Below are 15,859 nucleotides of genomic sequence, written 5' to 3' on the forward strand. Positions count from 1 at the left end.
TTTAAATAAAATAAAAATTTAAAATTAAATAAAAAAAATATATTTATATTTTTTCTTCCAATTTTATTTTTATTTTCAATATTTCGCATATCAAAAAAAAAACTAAACTAACTAATTATTCCTTATTACATAAAATTTGTAAAGTGACTAACTCTCTTTCTTAATTTCTAATCTATGAGTCATGTTTAAGTTAATATTTATTTTAACAACAATAAATAATAGTAAACAGGTCAATTTTGAACTTTTTTTTTGACAAATCTGGTATTTCCGGTCTTCATTACTTTTTTCGGGCACGAATGAAATTCTTTTCTAGAAATTTCTTTCGTGAACTAAAATTCGCCAAAAATCACCGTTCAATACCAAAGAAAATAATAACCAAAGTGGAACAATTTACACACAAAGTATGTGGAAATTTTCCACTTGTTGCTTTTTTGCGGCGATGCACATACGGCGATATCGGTGCAACTTAACAAAATGTGTACGACGAACGACATTATTAACAATTAAAATCGTGATAAAACTTTCATTTGACCAATTTTCTTCGTTATTTGTCTTTTTTTTCAATTTTTTTTTGTGGGCGATCGTAAATTACTAACTTTAATTTTTTTGTCTATTTGGCGAGTGTTTCAGTTGGTAACTGCGACATCGACCCATCTTACATCACAAAAATTCAATTACAAGCTAACAGTGCTGTTTTGTGTCTCTTCGTAACTCCTTCGTCCTCGATAAAGTCTTTTAAAGCGATTTATCCGGTTCTCGCTCCAGTGTTCTTTGATCATGTCGGCTCCCTTTTCGGCGATCATGATAACGGGCGCATTCGTGTTCGCACTCACCATTTCTGGCATGATACTGGCATCGATGACACGCAAACGATGCACGCCATAAACCCGTAATTGGGGATCGACGACAGCTTTTTGGTCCCAATACGGACCCATTTTGCACGTTCCGACCGGATGATAGATCGTCGCCGAGTAATAACGAATCATGCATTCCCAATAGGCATCGCTGTACATCGGCAAATGAGCGCAATCGGGGAATTTATTGGTATTTAACTCGCTGCCGAAGCGTTGCATGGATTTTGTGCGCGAAAGAGCAATTGCGATTTTTGTTCCTTCGATCAGAGTTTTGATATCGTGATCGTCGGCGAAGTAATTTGGATAGATATATGGATAGTCGAAGGGATTTGCGCTTCGTAACTTGATGGATCCAATACTTTTGGGACGCAGTAACATGGGAAATATCGAATAAGAGTCTTTGTTACTAATTGGCTCGAAAACTGCTTGATAAAAAGACTCCTTCAAGCCATGAGCCTTCTTCAATTGATTTCCTCCGTCAGAATTTGTCGATCCCGAGACAAAATGAAACTCAATATCGGGGAAATCTTGTGAGGCATTAACGAATTTCGTATTCACAAAGGCTAAACCTTCCACGCCGCCCATTATCGTCAGCGGTCCTTGTCCAAAAATCGCATATTCAAGCACTGTTGACATCGTATGGAAACGTTTTTCAACAACAGACACCGGTTTGTTCACCATAAACGTCAATCCGCCCAACGCGATGTGATCCTGAAGGTTTTCACCGACAGCCAAGTCACTTATTACCGGGATTCGGTGTTTCGCGAGCTCGTCACGTGGTCCAACGCCAGATAACATCAATAGCTGAGGCGAATTTATCGAGCCGCCTGAGAGTATAACTTCTTTTGTCGCTCGAACGTAATGAATTCTTTTGTCACGAACGAATTCGACACCAAATGCGGTTTTTGTTTGAGAATCAATTAAGACTTTTGTTACGTGAGCATGCATGGCGATGTGTAAATTCGGTCTCAATCGTGCAGGACGAAGAAAAGCTTTGGAAGTACTACAGCGACTACCTTTACGAACAGTTCCCTGAGCTACCATGAAGCCAGTTTGCTTTTCGCCATTTAAATCGCGGTTATCGTATCCCAATTCGACACCAGCTTCGACGAAAGCAGCTGCTAATGGGGTATGGTACGGTGCTTCTCCAACAGTTAAGGGTCCTCCAGTGCCATGATAGGGACTTTCAGCTAAATAGGGGTTCTGCTGATCCTCACTTTTCTTGAAATAATACAAAATATCTTGATAACTCCATCCGGGATTGCCCAAAGCTTCCCAATTATCGTAATCCTTCTTGTTGCCACGCAAGTACAACATGTAATTCAAGACACTGCTACCTCCCATGACTTTTCCTCGTGGCCAATTGCAACGCCCACCCTTCATGGCGAGACATGCCTTGCCCGTTGGTTCCGTTTTGTACTTCCAATCCAGCTTGCTGAGTTGCAAATATCCCGCCATCAAAGGTACATCGCTAATTTCCGTTTCGTCGCCGCCCGCTTCGAGCAATAAAACTTTCCAATTTTCATTTTCAGAGAGACGTGAGGCAACAACAGCACCTGCGGAGCCCGCACCAACTACGATAAAGTCATATTCCGCAAATAACATGTCCGATTCGATATTTATGAGTTTCGCGTCGGCATCGATGATGTCTTCGTATTGAAAGTACGCGATTGCAGCAACGAGCATTGGCACGAACCAACCTATGCTACTGGCTGCCGAAGCAGCAGCCCCAATTGCCGATTCCATTTCACTCTTTTAAACTGTTTTTTTTTGTATCTATTGATCGATTTTAATTGTTTATTACTTCACTTGATGATATTTTTTTTCATAAATTAAAAAAAATGCGTTACTTTCTAAATGCAATTTCTAGAAATGTTCATATTGAAACACTTTCTTTTCGATAATATTCTTTATGTCATTTAATTTTTTTGTTATGCAAATTATTTTTTTGAGGCTTTGTTCCTTTAAAAATTTAAATTCAATGAATTATGCGCGCTTTCTTCGGTATGCTCATTACGGCAGCTTTAACAAGACTGAAGTAAATGCTCAGCTTTGCTGTTGTTTAAACTCTTTTTGTTGATATTATCATTACAGTTGCCTTGCCTTGTGTCTTCTATTACATGTCGAGCGAGTACCGAGCCGGTATCGACACACGACGTCAAAGTGAAAGAATTTTTAAACATATCCAAGAGTACCGTTGTTGCTCATTCACACATGTTACTGTATGACGACGGTATTTAGCATTGGCATTGTAAATACTCGCCATACGAAAATAAAAATAATATTTACTCATTAAACACACAAAGACGAAAAAAAGCAGCAAAAACAGCTGTACGAATGAAAGTGCTGTTTGATGGTATTTGTTGGTTTTGCGGAAAGTGTTGATGTGCGAAAAGAGAATTTCACAATGAAGAGAGTAGATTTTGATAAGCCATTAAATTGTTAAAAGAGAATGTTCTGCTTCAACGGAAAAAATTAATATCAAATAAAATTTACTCATTTCAAAGTGAAATTCTCTCTTGTTGTTGATATTTATTCATGTTCAAAATATTTACGTGCTTCGAAAAATTGGTCGATCGTGTTTTGAACATCAATGACTTTGACATGCACTTCAGCACGTACGCCATTAATTACTTTTATTTTTATGACATTTTCACGAAAGAGTTGACAAAAACTTGATTTTTTTTTTCAATTTTATGTGATTCTTCATTCAATGTTTCAACATCGATTGAAACTGAAAGTGGTTGAGCATGAAAAAGTTTTTTGTTAAATATTTACTTATGAATAACTGTTTAGCACTCTTAAATCTTTCTTTTTGTGCACATTTCAATTTACCGGTGTGCATCAGAAAATTCACATCTCTTGAAAAAAGTAAAATAGCAACGATTTTGCCTTGAACTTGACATAACATAACCGGCTTGTTCATTTGAAACAAGTTATGAGTTTTGGGAAATTTTAGCTCTTTTGATCTGGTTTAGAGTCGGTCAGAATTCGAAAGTAAAAACAAAAACAATTAATAACTAGTACAGAAGAAAGGACTAAGAAATTTACTTTCACTTGTTTCTATTAATTAAAAATAAATGTTTTTATTTTTTTTTGCTCTTTGACCGACAATGTTTAATTAATTCATTAATGCGAAAGAAGCAAAAAAATATTTATAATTGCAGTGTGTCAATGGAGATTTTATGACAGAATGGTTCAAGGCAGATATTTCGTATTAATTCATTACTATTCTGCTGCTGATGTGGATGGCTGCACAGTAATTCCATAGATTTTGCAGTTAAAGCTGAGCGGAGCATTAGAAATGTGTTTACTGTGGTTAGAGTCCAATGGATAATATAAGTAAGAGTACCATTTAAGTTGGATTGTGAATATGAAATTGTCTGGAGTATTCTTTAAAATCTGGATATTCTTCTGACTCGATAAAAAGCTCAATATGTTGAGATATGTTCTTCAAAAATGATTTGCGTTGCATTTAGGTTTTCAAGTCTTTGATTTTTCATTTGTTGAGAATACTTTCTTCTCGATTGCTCGTGTTCGATTTTATAGGATTTTTTCTTCCTCCCAGTTTGATTTATTGTTTTTTGATATCATGGGCTTCTTAGCCTTAACTTTATATAATTGTAACAGAGATAAAAATAGCCAATGTTCAATTTCAAGCTACCTTTTTTTCGTCTTATATATGATGTCAAACTTTGAAGAATCTGAAAATAAAAAAAAATATTTAAATTTATAGTATTTCTCAAGATATTCTTACCTGTTTTTTTTTTATTTTTAGTACTTTTTTTTTTAATTTTATACCTATAATTTTTTTTAAATCTTAAAAATGCGCTTTAGACAAAATTTACATTGACATAAACTTTTAAATCTTTGATCACCATCTCAAACTAAACGTCGCACACATCTTTCAATTGGCAGCCAATTACATCGAAATCACCGTATGAATAAACTTATCTTGTAATGCACTTATATTTATTATTGCATCGCTCATTTTGAGATAAGAGGTTATTACATTACGTTAGAAAAAGCGATGTAATTGTCTAATAATGTTGTAATATAAAAGTAAATGTTTTTACAGAGAAATTTGCCGTATTACAACATTTAATTATGTTTTATTTGTTCAGGAAAAGGTATTTTGATGTTAAATCGATGTAAAGTACTGCTGGTGTGATTAAACTTTTTAAATCAAATAACAAAGAAAGCCTTTTACTTTTTTCAGCATATTAAAAATTTTTTAATTTTTGCTAAACTGAGTCAACTCTTCCATTCGTCAAACTTCTTTTTTTAATATTCATCGCATAAGGCAGTGTTGCAACATTTTTGCATTTTGTGTCATCACTTTCAAAGGAACTTGATTTGAATATAGAAATTTTTATTTATTTTTGGTTTAATGTAACACGCGCATTGCCGCATAGCTTCGATACAGTTACAACCGCCGCCCGACATTCTTTCATACAGGTACCAAGTATGTAAAAAAAAAATACCGATCAACAATTACTTAATAAACAGGCAGACATTGTTTTTTCTTTTATATTACGACAATCGAGTGTGACACACATTTCGTTTTTTTTTTTCGTGTTTATAGAATGAAAGAACGGTTCAGAATTTAATTAAGAAATGAAAATGGTTTTGACACACATTTCTTTAAAAAAAAAACAAGGCGAAGGGCAAAACCATTCACGAAGCCAAAAAAAAAATGCAATTTTCGTGCAACAAAGTGATGACGTAAAAAACTATTTTGTAGGAAATCCTGACTTAATTTTAGACACAATTGTGTCTCGCGCGATCTAAAAATAACACAAAACTTTCGTTAGTATTAAACAATTCATAAATTCATGCTAAATTTAAAAAGATCCATTTGATTACGAATACTTACTATTATGTTTGTGTGTAAGAGACGTTCAGCCAAAAACATTACTCGATGGAAAAATGCCAATATAGTTCAACAACATCTCTTTTCTCGTTGACGTGAGTAATCGGCTCAGTTGTAGAATTTGTTGTTTTTAATTTAAATATCTGTGAAGAGCAAAAAAAAAAGATAAACATAATTTTTTTGGCGTAATTGCGTACCTGTGTGAGATGGATGGACATCGTTACAAGAGAATTTTAATTTTTTTAAATTTAAAAAAATAATTAATTAATATGTTGTTGAATACTAACTAATTAATTTAAATCAATTAAATAAAAATATTTTTTTTAATTAAAAAATTTTAAAATATTTTTAATTTAAAATAAATTTTATTTTTAAATAGGTAAAATAATTTATAAAAAAATCAAAATTATAAAATTTAAATTTATACCTAAATATAATAAATTTAAGATTTTTTTTTAACTTAATGAGATAAATTTAATTAAAAGAAGCAAAAAAAATAAAAGAAAACTGATAAAAGAACTGAAAATTATGATTAATTATTTTTCCCTCAAATTTTCTGAGAGAATTATGTGAAAACTCGAATTTAGTTTTCATTTTTGCAAATATAACTTTCTTTTTGATACTTTAATAAATTTTATTGTTTTTCATTCAAAAATTGAAAATTTATTTTTTTTTTGTTATTATTCAAAAATTCTTAAAAAAAATACGAATTTCATATCAAAAACTTTCGAAAAAATTTTTTTGGATTTTTATTCATTTTTTCAAATTATATTTAAAAAAAAATAAAATCTACAATTTTTTTGAAAAAAAAAAAATTAAAAAAAATAAAATCTACAAAAAAATATTTCGAAAGTTTTTGATATGAAATTCGTATTTTTTAGAAGTTTTAAATAAATAATGGTAAAAAAAATAATTTTTCAATAAAAACATTAAAATTTTTAACAAAAAAATGTTTTGAAAAAATTAATTAATTAATTAATTTATTGAATAATTAATTAATTAAATATGTAAATAATTTATTTTTTTATAATATTCGATAAATGCTCTTCCTAATACTCACCGTAAAATGCCAGACACCCCATCCTCATAAAATAATTTTTTATTATGTTTGCAAGACACTCGCACCGAGAGATTTTCTCTTGTTGTTCTCAAAATTACTTGTCTTTATTGCCAATTTCTCATTCATTGTTTGTTCAGTAATAATCGAAATTTCATTGCAAAAGGTTCATTCACTGCCGAAACTTTTCCTGCAACAAGTTTTTTATTTAACAAATTTTCACTTAAATGGAATTCAAATTAGATTCCCGCAAAGACGACGACCGTTCCCGGAGCTACCTGCTAAAAGGCGATCGTTTTCTCGACAATTACGACTACGTAAAAGCCATCGAGTCATATAACGCTGCCATTTGCTATGCCCTGCCTTTTTCATCGCAACTGCCAACTGGTTACATGAAACGTGCCAAAATCTACACGAAATTGGGCTTGCACAAAGAGGCTTTACGAAGTCTAGAGTTCGCGATGCAAACAGAGACGAATGACGAGGAGATTCGAGTGCAGCTGTACCAACAACGGGAAAAATGTGTCGATAAATTGGGCGATGATTCCGCGCTGAAATCCTTCCGACGAGTCTTGGATGAGCCGCAAATCACACATAATTTCCACAAAAAGGTGCCTTTTGCGTCGGATTGCTTGGAAGTAGCGGAAAGTTCGGTTTTTGGACGTTATTTGAGGACAACCAAGGATTTGGTGCCGGGACAAATTTTATCGATTGAACCAGCTTATTGTCGAGTACTTGATCGGAAATTTATCTACAAAAAATGCACGCATTGCTTGAAGTCGTGTCATTTTAATTTGTTTCCCTGCACAAAATGCTCGATGGCGATGTTCTGTTCGGAAAAGTGTTTGGACTACTCGGAGACGTACCACAAGTACGAATGTGCGATAATGGGCGTCATTTACAACGTTTTCTGTGATACGGATCACGGATCGCTTCCGTGGATGGCATTGCGACAACTTTTGCTGACTCTTCGGTGGTATTGGCGCTTCCAGGATTTGCTTAAATTGCTCGTCGATGCCGAAAGTGGCAATTTTCACTTCCAACGTTTCAACTTTGAGACTTCTGTGCAAAAGAATTACATGGAATACATCCTCAGTCTGACCACAAAACCCCAAATAGACGAAGAATTCATCGAAATTTCGGAACTTTGTGATAAAATGATCGATGTTTTGACCAAAAAATCACCCCTTCGCGAGGATATTCGGCAATACAAGCTCCACGATGCCACCTTTAGCTCCTCAAAGTATCGAGAAGTGATGACACGTGTCCTTATAAGATTTTTCTACGTAAATTTAACGAATGTCTACAGTCTTGTATCGACGCCCGAGTGGTGGGATCGCAGCGAAGCCATGCGCAACGAGTCATTCGCCTTAGCGATCTTCCCGTTCACGACACTGATCAATCACGCGTGCGTTTCCAACGTCAAGGCACTTTTCGTGGGCGAGGGCAGTACAAATTTCATGATTTACGTGAATCGACCGATCGCAGCGGGCAAACAAATTTTCATCACGTACCAAAAAGAGATGAATTATCTGGAAACGCCGTTGGAAAAGCGTCGCGAAACGATTTTAAGTGAATTTGGGTTCGTTTGTGGGTGTGTGGCATGCGTCAATAATTACGCAGTTGCTTCGAAATTGAAACATATGTGCCTCATGTCGAACGAGGAGAAGGAATTTGTGAAGGAAAATGTTCAAATGTTGGACGATAAACCGGATAATGTGGCAAAAGCGTGCAAGAAAGCCCTCAAAATGTACGGAAAAATATTGGTAAAGTACGAAAAGCAATATCCGTGTTTGGATTTGAATCAAGTGGAACTCCTGCTGGATCATTGCATCTTACTTTTGTACCGAAACCGACCATTTTCGTACGAATCGTAAAAGTTGCGACAAATAAATGACTTAAAATATTCGATTTTTTATTTATTTCCTCGTCAAGCAACACGCAACAATTGCAAAAATGCACAAAATTGATAACAAAATGACAATTAGAAGTCATATCGTGCCAAATTTGGAACATTAAATGCCCTTTTATGTGACGATTTTTCAAGGGCAAGCGTGAATATTGCAATTTTTTTATAAAATGCAGTTTGTGTAATGTTGCCCTTGATGTTAACGGGATTTTTGTTGCTGTTTGAGATGCTTTTTCGAAAATCGATGATCAGAGTGTTTTTTCTCGTGTTGTGATCAAGTCAATTTTCACAAAAGTAGGATTTTTGTTTGTGAATAATGGAGGAAAATTCGAAAAATTTAACAGATTCTGTGGATTCTGGTCAAGGAAATGACGTTGGAGATGCTTGGGGTCTCGGAAAGTAAGTTTTCAATTTATATTTTTTGTAAATTTATTTCAAACTTTTTGTCAAAAAAATAATTTTATTGAATTTGGACAAAATTTAAAAAAAAAATTAAATAATAGATAAATTTTAATAATTTTTGTTCATAAAAATAATAACTTTTTACAAAATTTAAAATCAGAACAAATATGAAAAAAAATTAATTATTAATAAATTTAATAATAAGTTACAAAATTTTTGAGAACAAAAATTCGAATTAAAGGATTTATTTCAGAATAAATATTTATATTGACATACACTGAATTAAATTCAAGTTTCTGTTTCATCAAAATAAAAATTTATAAAAAAAAATAATTATTGATAAATTAAAAAAAAAACATTTATTAATTTAAAATAAAATAATTTTTTAAATAAATTAAATAAATAATCAATAAAATTTACTAATTTAATTTATTAGGAAAAAAAATAATTAGTTAAATTTAGGAAAATAAATTTTTATTTAACATAAAAAATAAATGCATCAAATAATTAATTTAATAAAATTAATTCATTCAAAAATTAATAAAAATTAATTTAAAAAAAAATTAATTAATTTAAAATAATTTTTAAAAATTAGTAAATTCGACAAAATTAATAAAAGTTAATATAAAAAAAATTTAATTCAATTAATTAAAAAAAGTAAATAAATTAATTAATTACTTAAAAAAAAATTTTTTGTGCATAGTTAAATTTGGAAAATAAATTTTTATTTAAATTGAAAAAATAAATGCATCAAATAATTAATTTTTAATTCATAAAAAATATTATTTCATCAAATAATTATTTTCTAAAATTAATTTAAAAAATTATAAAATTAATTAAAACATATTCGAAATATTCGTTAAAATTTTAATTTTTAGTTGTACTAAATATTTAATAATTTTTTAAAATTGACTTTTAAAGGAACAAAAAAGTTTGAAATAAATAAAAAAAATATTTTTTCTCATTATTTTTATTTTCAGACCATCTCGCGTTCACAGAATCGCCCGCATGCCCGTCGAGCGTTTCGGCTCCGAATACAACATGAATCATCGTAATCGTGGCTTTGCTCTCATCTTTAATCACGAATACTTTGACTTGCCATCATTAAATTCCCGTTCAGGCACCGCCGCCGATTGCGAAAATCTCGTAAAATCCTTTCAACGTCTCGATTTCACGGTTTGCGTCTTCAACGACCTAAAATATCGCGAAATTCTGCGAGAAATCGAAGCAGTTTCCCGTTTAGATCACTCCGATAACGATTGCATTGCCATTTGCATATTGTCTCATGGTGAACTTGGCTACATTTACGCCCGCGACGGTCAATACAAGTTGGAGAGCATTTGGACTTACTTCACGGCAGATCGTTGCCCGACGCTCGCTGGCAAACCAAAACTCTTTTTCATTCAGGCATGCCAAGGAGACCAATTGGATGGAGGAATTACGTTGCTTAACGATCGCACGGAAACAGATAGCAGCAGCACGGGCGGTTTGAGCTACAAAATTCCGAATCACGCGGATTTTTTGATTGCCTACTCGACAATTCCGGGATTTTATTCGTGGCGAAATACGACAAAGGGATCGTGGTTTATGCAATCTTTGTGTCAGGAACTCAACGAACATGGCACAAAATATGATTTATTGACGATTTTGACGTTTGTTTGTCGTCGTGTCGCGATCGACTTTGAGAGTAATGCTCCCGATAGACCAAAAATGCATCAGCAGAAACAAATTCCCTGCATAACGACGATGATGACGCGAATTTTGCGCTTCAATGAGAAATAAAAATCAATTTTTTACGTTTTTTTTTTCTTAAAATCTTAATAAAATTATTTAAAAATTTATTGCAGTAGCGGAGATTTCATAGCTGCATTGCCGACATCGATCAGGAGATTGCTTTGAGGCTTCATACTTGGCTGTGGGACGGGATTAACTTTCAAATTGTGTCTTTGTGCGTCTTGGATGTGTTGTACCAGTTGCGGCGAAATCGTTTTTAGGAATTTCCGGAACGTAAATTGAATAAAACTGTTGACTAAACCCGAAATTACGACAATTCCCGCGATGATCGAACACAATCTCACACTAAATTGCACCAAATTATCGCGATCCAAGTGAACAATGACCTTCAGCGCTGACATATCGTATTTAAAATAAAGTCCCGGGATGCCATGCGATCCGCCATAATGGTCAACCACACGCGCATTTTCCTTCACGGAATACTGGAATGTCTGGACTTTGCTAAAAGTCGATTGAATATCCGTTGGTACGACTTCCAGGTAATATTGCATCATCGTCGACGGATCAGTCAAGATTTTTTCCTCTCCTTCCAGCGGATGAACAATTCCCGAGGTATGCGTTCCAAACGAGAACCTATGAATCCGATGCGAGAAATTCGACAGCGCCGGAGAGTCGAAAACCAAATTTAAATGAATATGCCCATTCGGGAAGTGCAAACTTCGTCCGGCGGTGATGTGAAAATTCCCGGAAACCTTGTTGAGCGTTAGCGAGCCATGAACGCGACACGCATCGAATGGCTTGTCAGGCACTCGGGTGCGTTTTGGCATCGTGTAAATCGTTTCTTGTTGCTCGCCTTTGTACAAAACGTCAGCAATGGAGTGATATTCCTCCCGCAGGTAACTATTGAGATGCTGGATGTAGTCAAAGTACATTTGTTGGTTCGGACACAACTCGAACCAGGTATCTTCTTCCTCCAAAATGCCAAACGAGAAGACATTCTGGTTCGTAGAGTCCAAAATATCGGCGCCGATGGACTTGCAAGGCATCGCCACCGTCAGATCTATGTTAATTTTGAGCTTTGAGAGGTAGTCCGTGTCCGGTTCGAACTTGAAAAGCAACTTTTTCTCGAGATAATATCGCGTTTCGGTGTAAATTAGGATGAGAATGATGATGCGACTGAGAATGGAGATGCCACCACCAACTGTCGTGTATTCCACGTAATCTTCGGCAATCTTGGGGAATGCATCGAGCTTTTTTACCGCTTCTATTGCACTATTTGTGGTTTTTTCGGGCTCCTGTTGAACCTTCCGCTGTCTCAAAGTATCCGCCATGGAAGATTTTGTCCTTAAAATTACAAAAAAACTTAATTTTAGCAAAAAATTGACGTCAAAAATTAATTTTTAAGACTTGAATGCAAACACAGGTGAAATTGAAACCCTTTTGGAGACGGATTCTCGTTCCGTTTCTTATCCATTCCTTGTGCCGGGTGTCAAAATCAGATGTTTTTTGTTGATACACATTTTCTAATTGGACAAAAATTTACGTAACAATCCATTTTTTCACAAAATTTCCTTAAAAACTCGTTGCCAGGGTCCCAATGCCAATAAGAATTCGTCGACCAAGATATCTCACAACTGTTCAAATTGCCGTGGGAATTGTCGTTGGAGTAGCTTCTGGTGCATACATCTACCAGCCGTACTTCGTAGAGCAAAAAAAGGCTCATCAGAAAAGACTTAGAGAGGAAGCTGAGAAAATTGCAGCGACAGCACAACAAACGAAGCAATCATGAATACTGCGCCGCCAGACAAGTACGCCATGCTGAAGGCGGTGATCAAAAGTCCCATCGGAGCATGTTTCGGCGTAATGATTGGCATGACGGTGATGATGCTTGTGAATAAAAACATCGTTCAACCTCACCTGAAACGGAGAAAATTCGAAAGAAATGAGGCTTTGGCTAACATTGTGTTCGAAAATGAGCAGAAAAGTAAAGGAAATATTTAAAATTTCAATAAATTTCATAGAAAATCTTTAAAAAAAAAATTTTTTTAAATTAATTTTTACCTTTTTAAAAATTTTTGAATGTTGAATTGACATACTCATGTCTAATTTCGTTGAAAAAATTTATGTTGATCTTTCAATTAGTCACGGTAAATGTTGAAAGCCGCCAAATCAGACTGAAACGTGCTCCTGAATACATTAAAATTTTTATTTGGACCGGAATTATTTGATGTCGGCATTAAAAATTTTTGAATTCAGTCTGTAATGGAATTCAATTGTACTGTTTTTAGGTCAAACTGTGGGAAATATTCCCATTTTAATTAAAAATCTTTGATTTTGATGCATTTCAGTCCCTAATTTCATGCCGTTATCAACTTAACTGTGAATTATTTAAATTTGACAATTCTCATTTGACGTCTTGCTTTGTTTTTGTTGCCATTTCACAACATTCACGACTGTAAATCATCAAAATAATCAAAAATAAAATGTTGAAAATATCGAAATTGCTTAAAAATGGTCTCCAAATCGCAAAAAGTCCTTCAGTTGCACGACAAAGTCAAAGTTGCGTCGTATTAATAACACGAAAGTACTCAAAAGGTGAGTTTTTTCCTTCGTCATCGATGAAAAAATGCATTTTTTATGCCGGTTTTATCTTTGGCAGATAACAAATTCAGTATCAAAGATGAAAAATTCGAAGGACGTCCTTTGTATTTGGATGCACAAGCGACAACGCCCATGGATCCGCGCGTTTTAGACGCAATGTTGCCCTATCTCACGAGTTATTACGGCAATCCGCATTCCCGAACACACGCCTATGGCTGGGAATCCGAACAAGCGATGGAAAAAGCAAGATCACAAGTGGCCGGCATCATTGGCGCCGATCCAAAAGAAATTATTTTCACGTCAGGTGCCACGGAATCAAACAATATTTCGGTTAAAGGTGTTGCTAGGTTCTACAAAGAGAAGAAAAATCACGTTATCACGCTGCAAACGGAGCATAAATGTGTTTTGGATTCATGTCGAGCTCTGGAAGGCGAGGGATTTGACGTTACTTACTTGCCAGTGAAGCAAAATGGAATTGTCGACTTGAACGAATTGGAGAAAGCGATCACCCCGAAGACGTCTTTGGTCTCTGTGATGGCTGTCAACAACGAAATTGGCGTAAAACAACCACTTTCGGACATTGGGAAGATGTGTCGTGCTAAAAAGGTGTTTTTTCATACAGATGCCGCTCAAGCAGTCGGAAAAATTCCTTTGAACGTGAATGAGATGAATATCGATTTAATGTCGATTTCCGGGCATAAAATTTATGGACCCAAAGGTGTGGGGGCACTTTTTGTTCGTCGTCGCCCCCGCGTTCGTGTCGAAGCAATTCAAAGTGGCGGCGGACAAGAACGCGGAATTCGTTCGGGAACTGTTCCCACACCCCTTGTCGTTGGTTTAGGTGCCGCTTGTGAAATTGCGCAGCAAGAAATGGCTTACGATCATGCCTGGATGGAATTTTTATCGAAAAGACTCATTGATAAAATCATGACAGCCCTTCCGCAGGTCATTCGGAACGGAGATCCCGAACAATCGTATCCGGGTTGCGTGAATTTGTCGTTTGCCTTTGTCGAGGGAGAGTCGTTGTTGATGGCATTGAAGGATATTGCCTTAAGTAGTGGTTCAGCATGCACCTCAGCATCGTTAGAACCGTCTTACGTACTTCGGGCTATCGGAACAGAAGAAGATCTCGCACATAGTTCCATCCGTTTCGGGCTCGGACGATTCACGACAGTCGAAGAAGTGGATTATACGGCAGAGAAATGCATCAAACATGTGCAAAGACTGAGAGAAATGTCACCGTTGTGGGAGATGGTGCAAGAGGGCATCGATCTGAAATCCATAAAATGGTCTCAACATTAAATTTTTTGTTACGTAGTATGTATACGAGGGGCTTTGAATAAAAAAATAATTTTTTTTTGACAAAAAACGTACCGAATTTCACGTGGTTCAGTACCGGTGTCCCATTTTCTGCATAAATTTAGCTGTAAATGAAACATAAACAAAAATTATTAGTAAACAAAAAATAAAAATTTTTAATAAATTTACGAATTATGAGCGAATCTGAGAATATTTATTGTGTGTGTCGCCTTTGTTTGACGGAAGACAAGGTCAGCAACTTGAAAAATATGTTCAATTTTTCCATAAAATGCAACGAGCAGGACGACAAATTAACGAGTGTCACTTTTGTCCAATTGTACCTCGACTACACGGGGATTCCATTAGTTCATAATCAAGATATATCCCCTTATTGCTGCACAAAATGCGAAACCGCGATGATAATAGCCTTCAATTTTCGGAAAGCTGTGAGAGAATCGAATGAATTTTTGAATCACATTCTCAATAAAATCCAAAATTTTGAGGAAACTGACGATGCGAGTGATCCAGAGGTAATTTTTCGTTAAAATTTTTCATAAATTTTTATTATTTAATGATTTTTTTCTCGTAGAAAGCGGAAAAAGTCTCCCAACTCAAGTCAAAAGTCTTCAGTCAAATTTATTGTCGTTTCTGTTACCTCGAAAGTGATTCCCTGAGCAATATTTACGAAGCGACCTACAAATCCACGAAACTTTTCGACATTTTTAAGATTGTCGCGGATTTTGTGCCAGCTCAAAATGGACTTTCCGATATGATGTGTAAGAGTTGCGAAACACAAATGACGACGCAAATCTATGAGGGCAGGATGAGTGCAAGGAAGAATGATGCTTATTTGAAAAAAAGTCTGGAAACGGCGTTGCAAGCGATAAAAGAGGGAAAATTAGACATTGAAAAATATAAAATAGAAAGAGATGCCGTTGATGAAATCGTGAATTCAGAAGTTGCGGAAATGCCGTTGATTGAACCAGAATTTATCAAGTTGGAGCCTCTGGAGCCGGAAATTAAGGAAGAAGTTGAAGATGTTCCCGATGATGTGATGTTGTTTGATTAAATAAACAAAAATCTAAAAATTAATAAAAAATTGTTTGAATATTTTTTGAATTAATTATAAA

The 15,859-nt window shown here is 34.8% G+C and overlaps 6 protein-coding genes across 6 annotated transcripts; 4 read left to right on the forward strand and 2 right to left on the reverse strand.

Moving 5' to 3' along the window:
* Positions 1 to 674: 674 nt before the first annotated feature.
* Positions 675 to 5,769, reverse strand: LOC134828572 (glucose dehydrogenase [FAD, quinone]). The gene is made up of 2 exons (XM_063841548.1): positions 5,731 to 5,769; positions 675 to 2,606 (listed from the first exon to the last, which is right to left on the reverse strand). The coding sequence occupies exons 1-2, from the start codon at positions 5,767 to 5,769 to the stop codon at positions 675 to 677; spliced, it is 1,971 nt and encodes a 656-aa protein (XP_063697618.1).
* A 1,242-nt stretch (positions 5,770 to 7,011) lies between these two features.
* Positions 7,012 to 8,661, forward strand: LOC134828573 (SET and MYND domain-containing protein 4-like). Its single transcript, XM_063841550.1, has one exon. The coding sequence runs from the start codon at positions 7,012 to 7,014 to the stop codon at positions 8,659 to 8,661; it is 1,650 nt and encodes a 549-aa protein (XP_063697620.1).
* A 348-nt stretch (positions 8,662 to 9,009) lies between these two features.
* Positions 9,010 to 10,947, forward strand: LOC134828574 (caspase-like). The gene is made up of 2 exons (XM_063841551.1): positions 9,010 to 9,092; positions 10,076 to 10,947. Exons 1-2 carry the CDS (start codon positions 9,010 to 9,012, stop codon positions 10,875 to 10,877), a joined length of 885 nt encoding a protein of 294 aa, XP_063697621.1. The 3' UTR covers positions 10,878 to 10,947.
* Positions 10,870 to 12,253, reverse strand: LOC134830694 (endoplasmic reticulum-Golgi intermediate compartment protein 2). Its single transcript, XM_063844250.1, has one exon. It carries the CDS (start codon positions 12,158 to 12,160, stop codon positions 10,934 to 10,936), a length of 1,227 nt encoding a protein of 408 aa, XP_063700320.1. The 5' UTR covers positions 12,161 to 12,253; the 3' UTR covers positions 10,870 to 10,933.
* A 1,017-nt stretch (positions 12,254 to 13,270) lies between these two features.
* On the forward strand, positions 13,271 to 14,798 carry LOC134831349 (cysteine desulfurase, mitochondrial). The gene is made up of 2 exons (XM_063845065.1): positions 13,271 to 13,424; positions 13,489 to 14,798. Exons 1-2 carry the CDS (start codon positions 13,313 to 13,315, stop codon positions 14,730 to 14,732), a joined length of 1,356 nt encoding a protein of 451 aa, XP_063701135.1. The 5' UTR covers positions 13,271 to 13,312; the 3' UTR covers positions 14,733 to 14,798.
* Positions 14,799 to 14,923: 125 nt separating this feature from the next.
* LOC134831350 (uncharacterized) lies at positions 14,924 to 15,798 on the forward strand. Its single transcript, XM_063845066.1, has 2 exons — positions 14,924 to 15,259; positions 15,319 to 15,798. The coding sequence occupies exons 1-2, from the start codon at positions 14,924 to 14,926 to the stop codon at positions 15,796 to 15,798; spliced, it is 816 nt and encodes a 271-aa protein (XP_063701136.1).
* Positions 15,799 to 15,859: the final 61 nt, after the last annotated feature.

The sequence above is a fragment of the Culicoides brevitarsis genome, chromosome 2, assembly GCF_036172545.1.
Source record: "Culicoides brevitarsis isolate CSIRO-B50_1 chromosome 2, AGI_CSIRO_Cbre_v1, whole genome shotgun sequence".
Taxonomy (NCBI): domain Eukaryota; kingdom Metazoa; phylum Arthropoda; class Insecta; order Diptera; family Ceratopogonidae; genus Culicoides; species Culicoides brevitarsis.

What these genes read in the sequence shown, in the direction of transcription:
- LOC134828572 (XM_063841548.1), bottom strand. Translation starts at nt 5,769, where the DNA reads ATGTTTTTGGCTGAACGTCTCTTACACACAAACATAATA. An exon ending in TCTTACACACAAACATAATA is followed by an intron (nt 2,607 to 5,730) that starts GTAAGTATTCGT and finishes ACAGTTTAAAAG; the next exon opens with AGTGAAATGGAATCGGCAAT.
- LOC134828573 (XM_063841550.1), top strand. Translation starts at nt 7,012, where the DNA reads ATGGAATTCAAATTAGATTCCCGCAAAGACGACGACCGTTCCCGGAGC.
- LOC134828574 (XM_063841551.1), top strand. Translation starts at nt 9,010, where the DNA reads ATGGAGGAAAATTCGAAAAATTTAACAGATTCTGTGGATTCTGGTCAA. An exon ending in GATGCTTGGGGTCTCGGAAA is followed by an intron (nt 9,093 to 10,075) that starts GTAAGTTTTCAA and finishes TTTTATTTTCAG; the next exon opens with ACCATCTCGCGTTCACAGAA.
- LOC134830694 (XM_063844250.1), bottom strand. Translation starts at nt 12,160, where the DNA reads ATGGCGGATACTTTGAGACAGCGGAAGGTTCAACAGGAGCCCGAAAAA.
- LOC134831349 (XM_063845065.1), top strand. Translation starts at nt 13,313, where the DNA reads ATGTTGAAAATATCGAAATTGCTTAAAAATGGTCTCCAAATCGCAAAA. An exon ending in AACACGAAAGTACTCAAAAG is followed by an intron (nt 13,425 to 13,488) that starts GTGAGTTTTTTC and finishes TATCTTTGGCAG; the next exon opens with ATAACAAATTCAGTATCAAA.
- LOC134831350 (XM_063845066.1), top strand. Translation starts at nt 14,924, where the DNA reads ATGAGCGAATCTGAGAATATTTATTGTGTGTGTCGCCTTTGTTTGACG. An exon ending in ACGATGCGAGTGATCCAGAG is followed by an intron (nt 15,260 to 15,318) that starts GTAATTTTTCGT and finishes TTTTTCTCGTAG; the next exon opens with AAAGCGGAAAAAGTCTCCCA.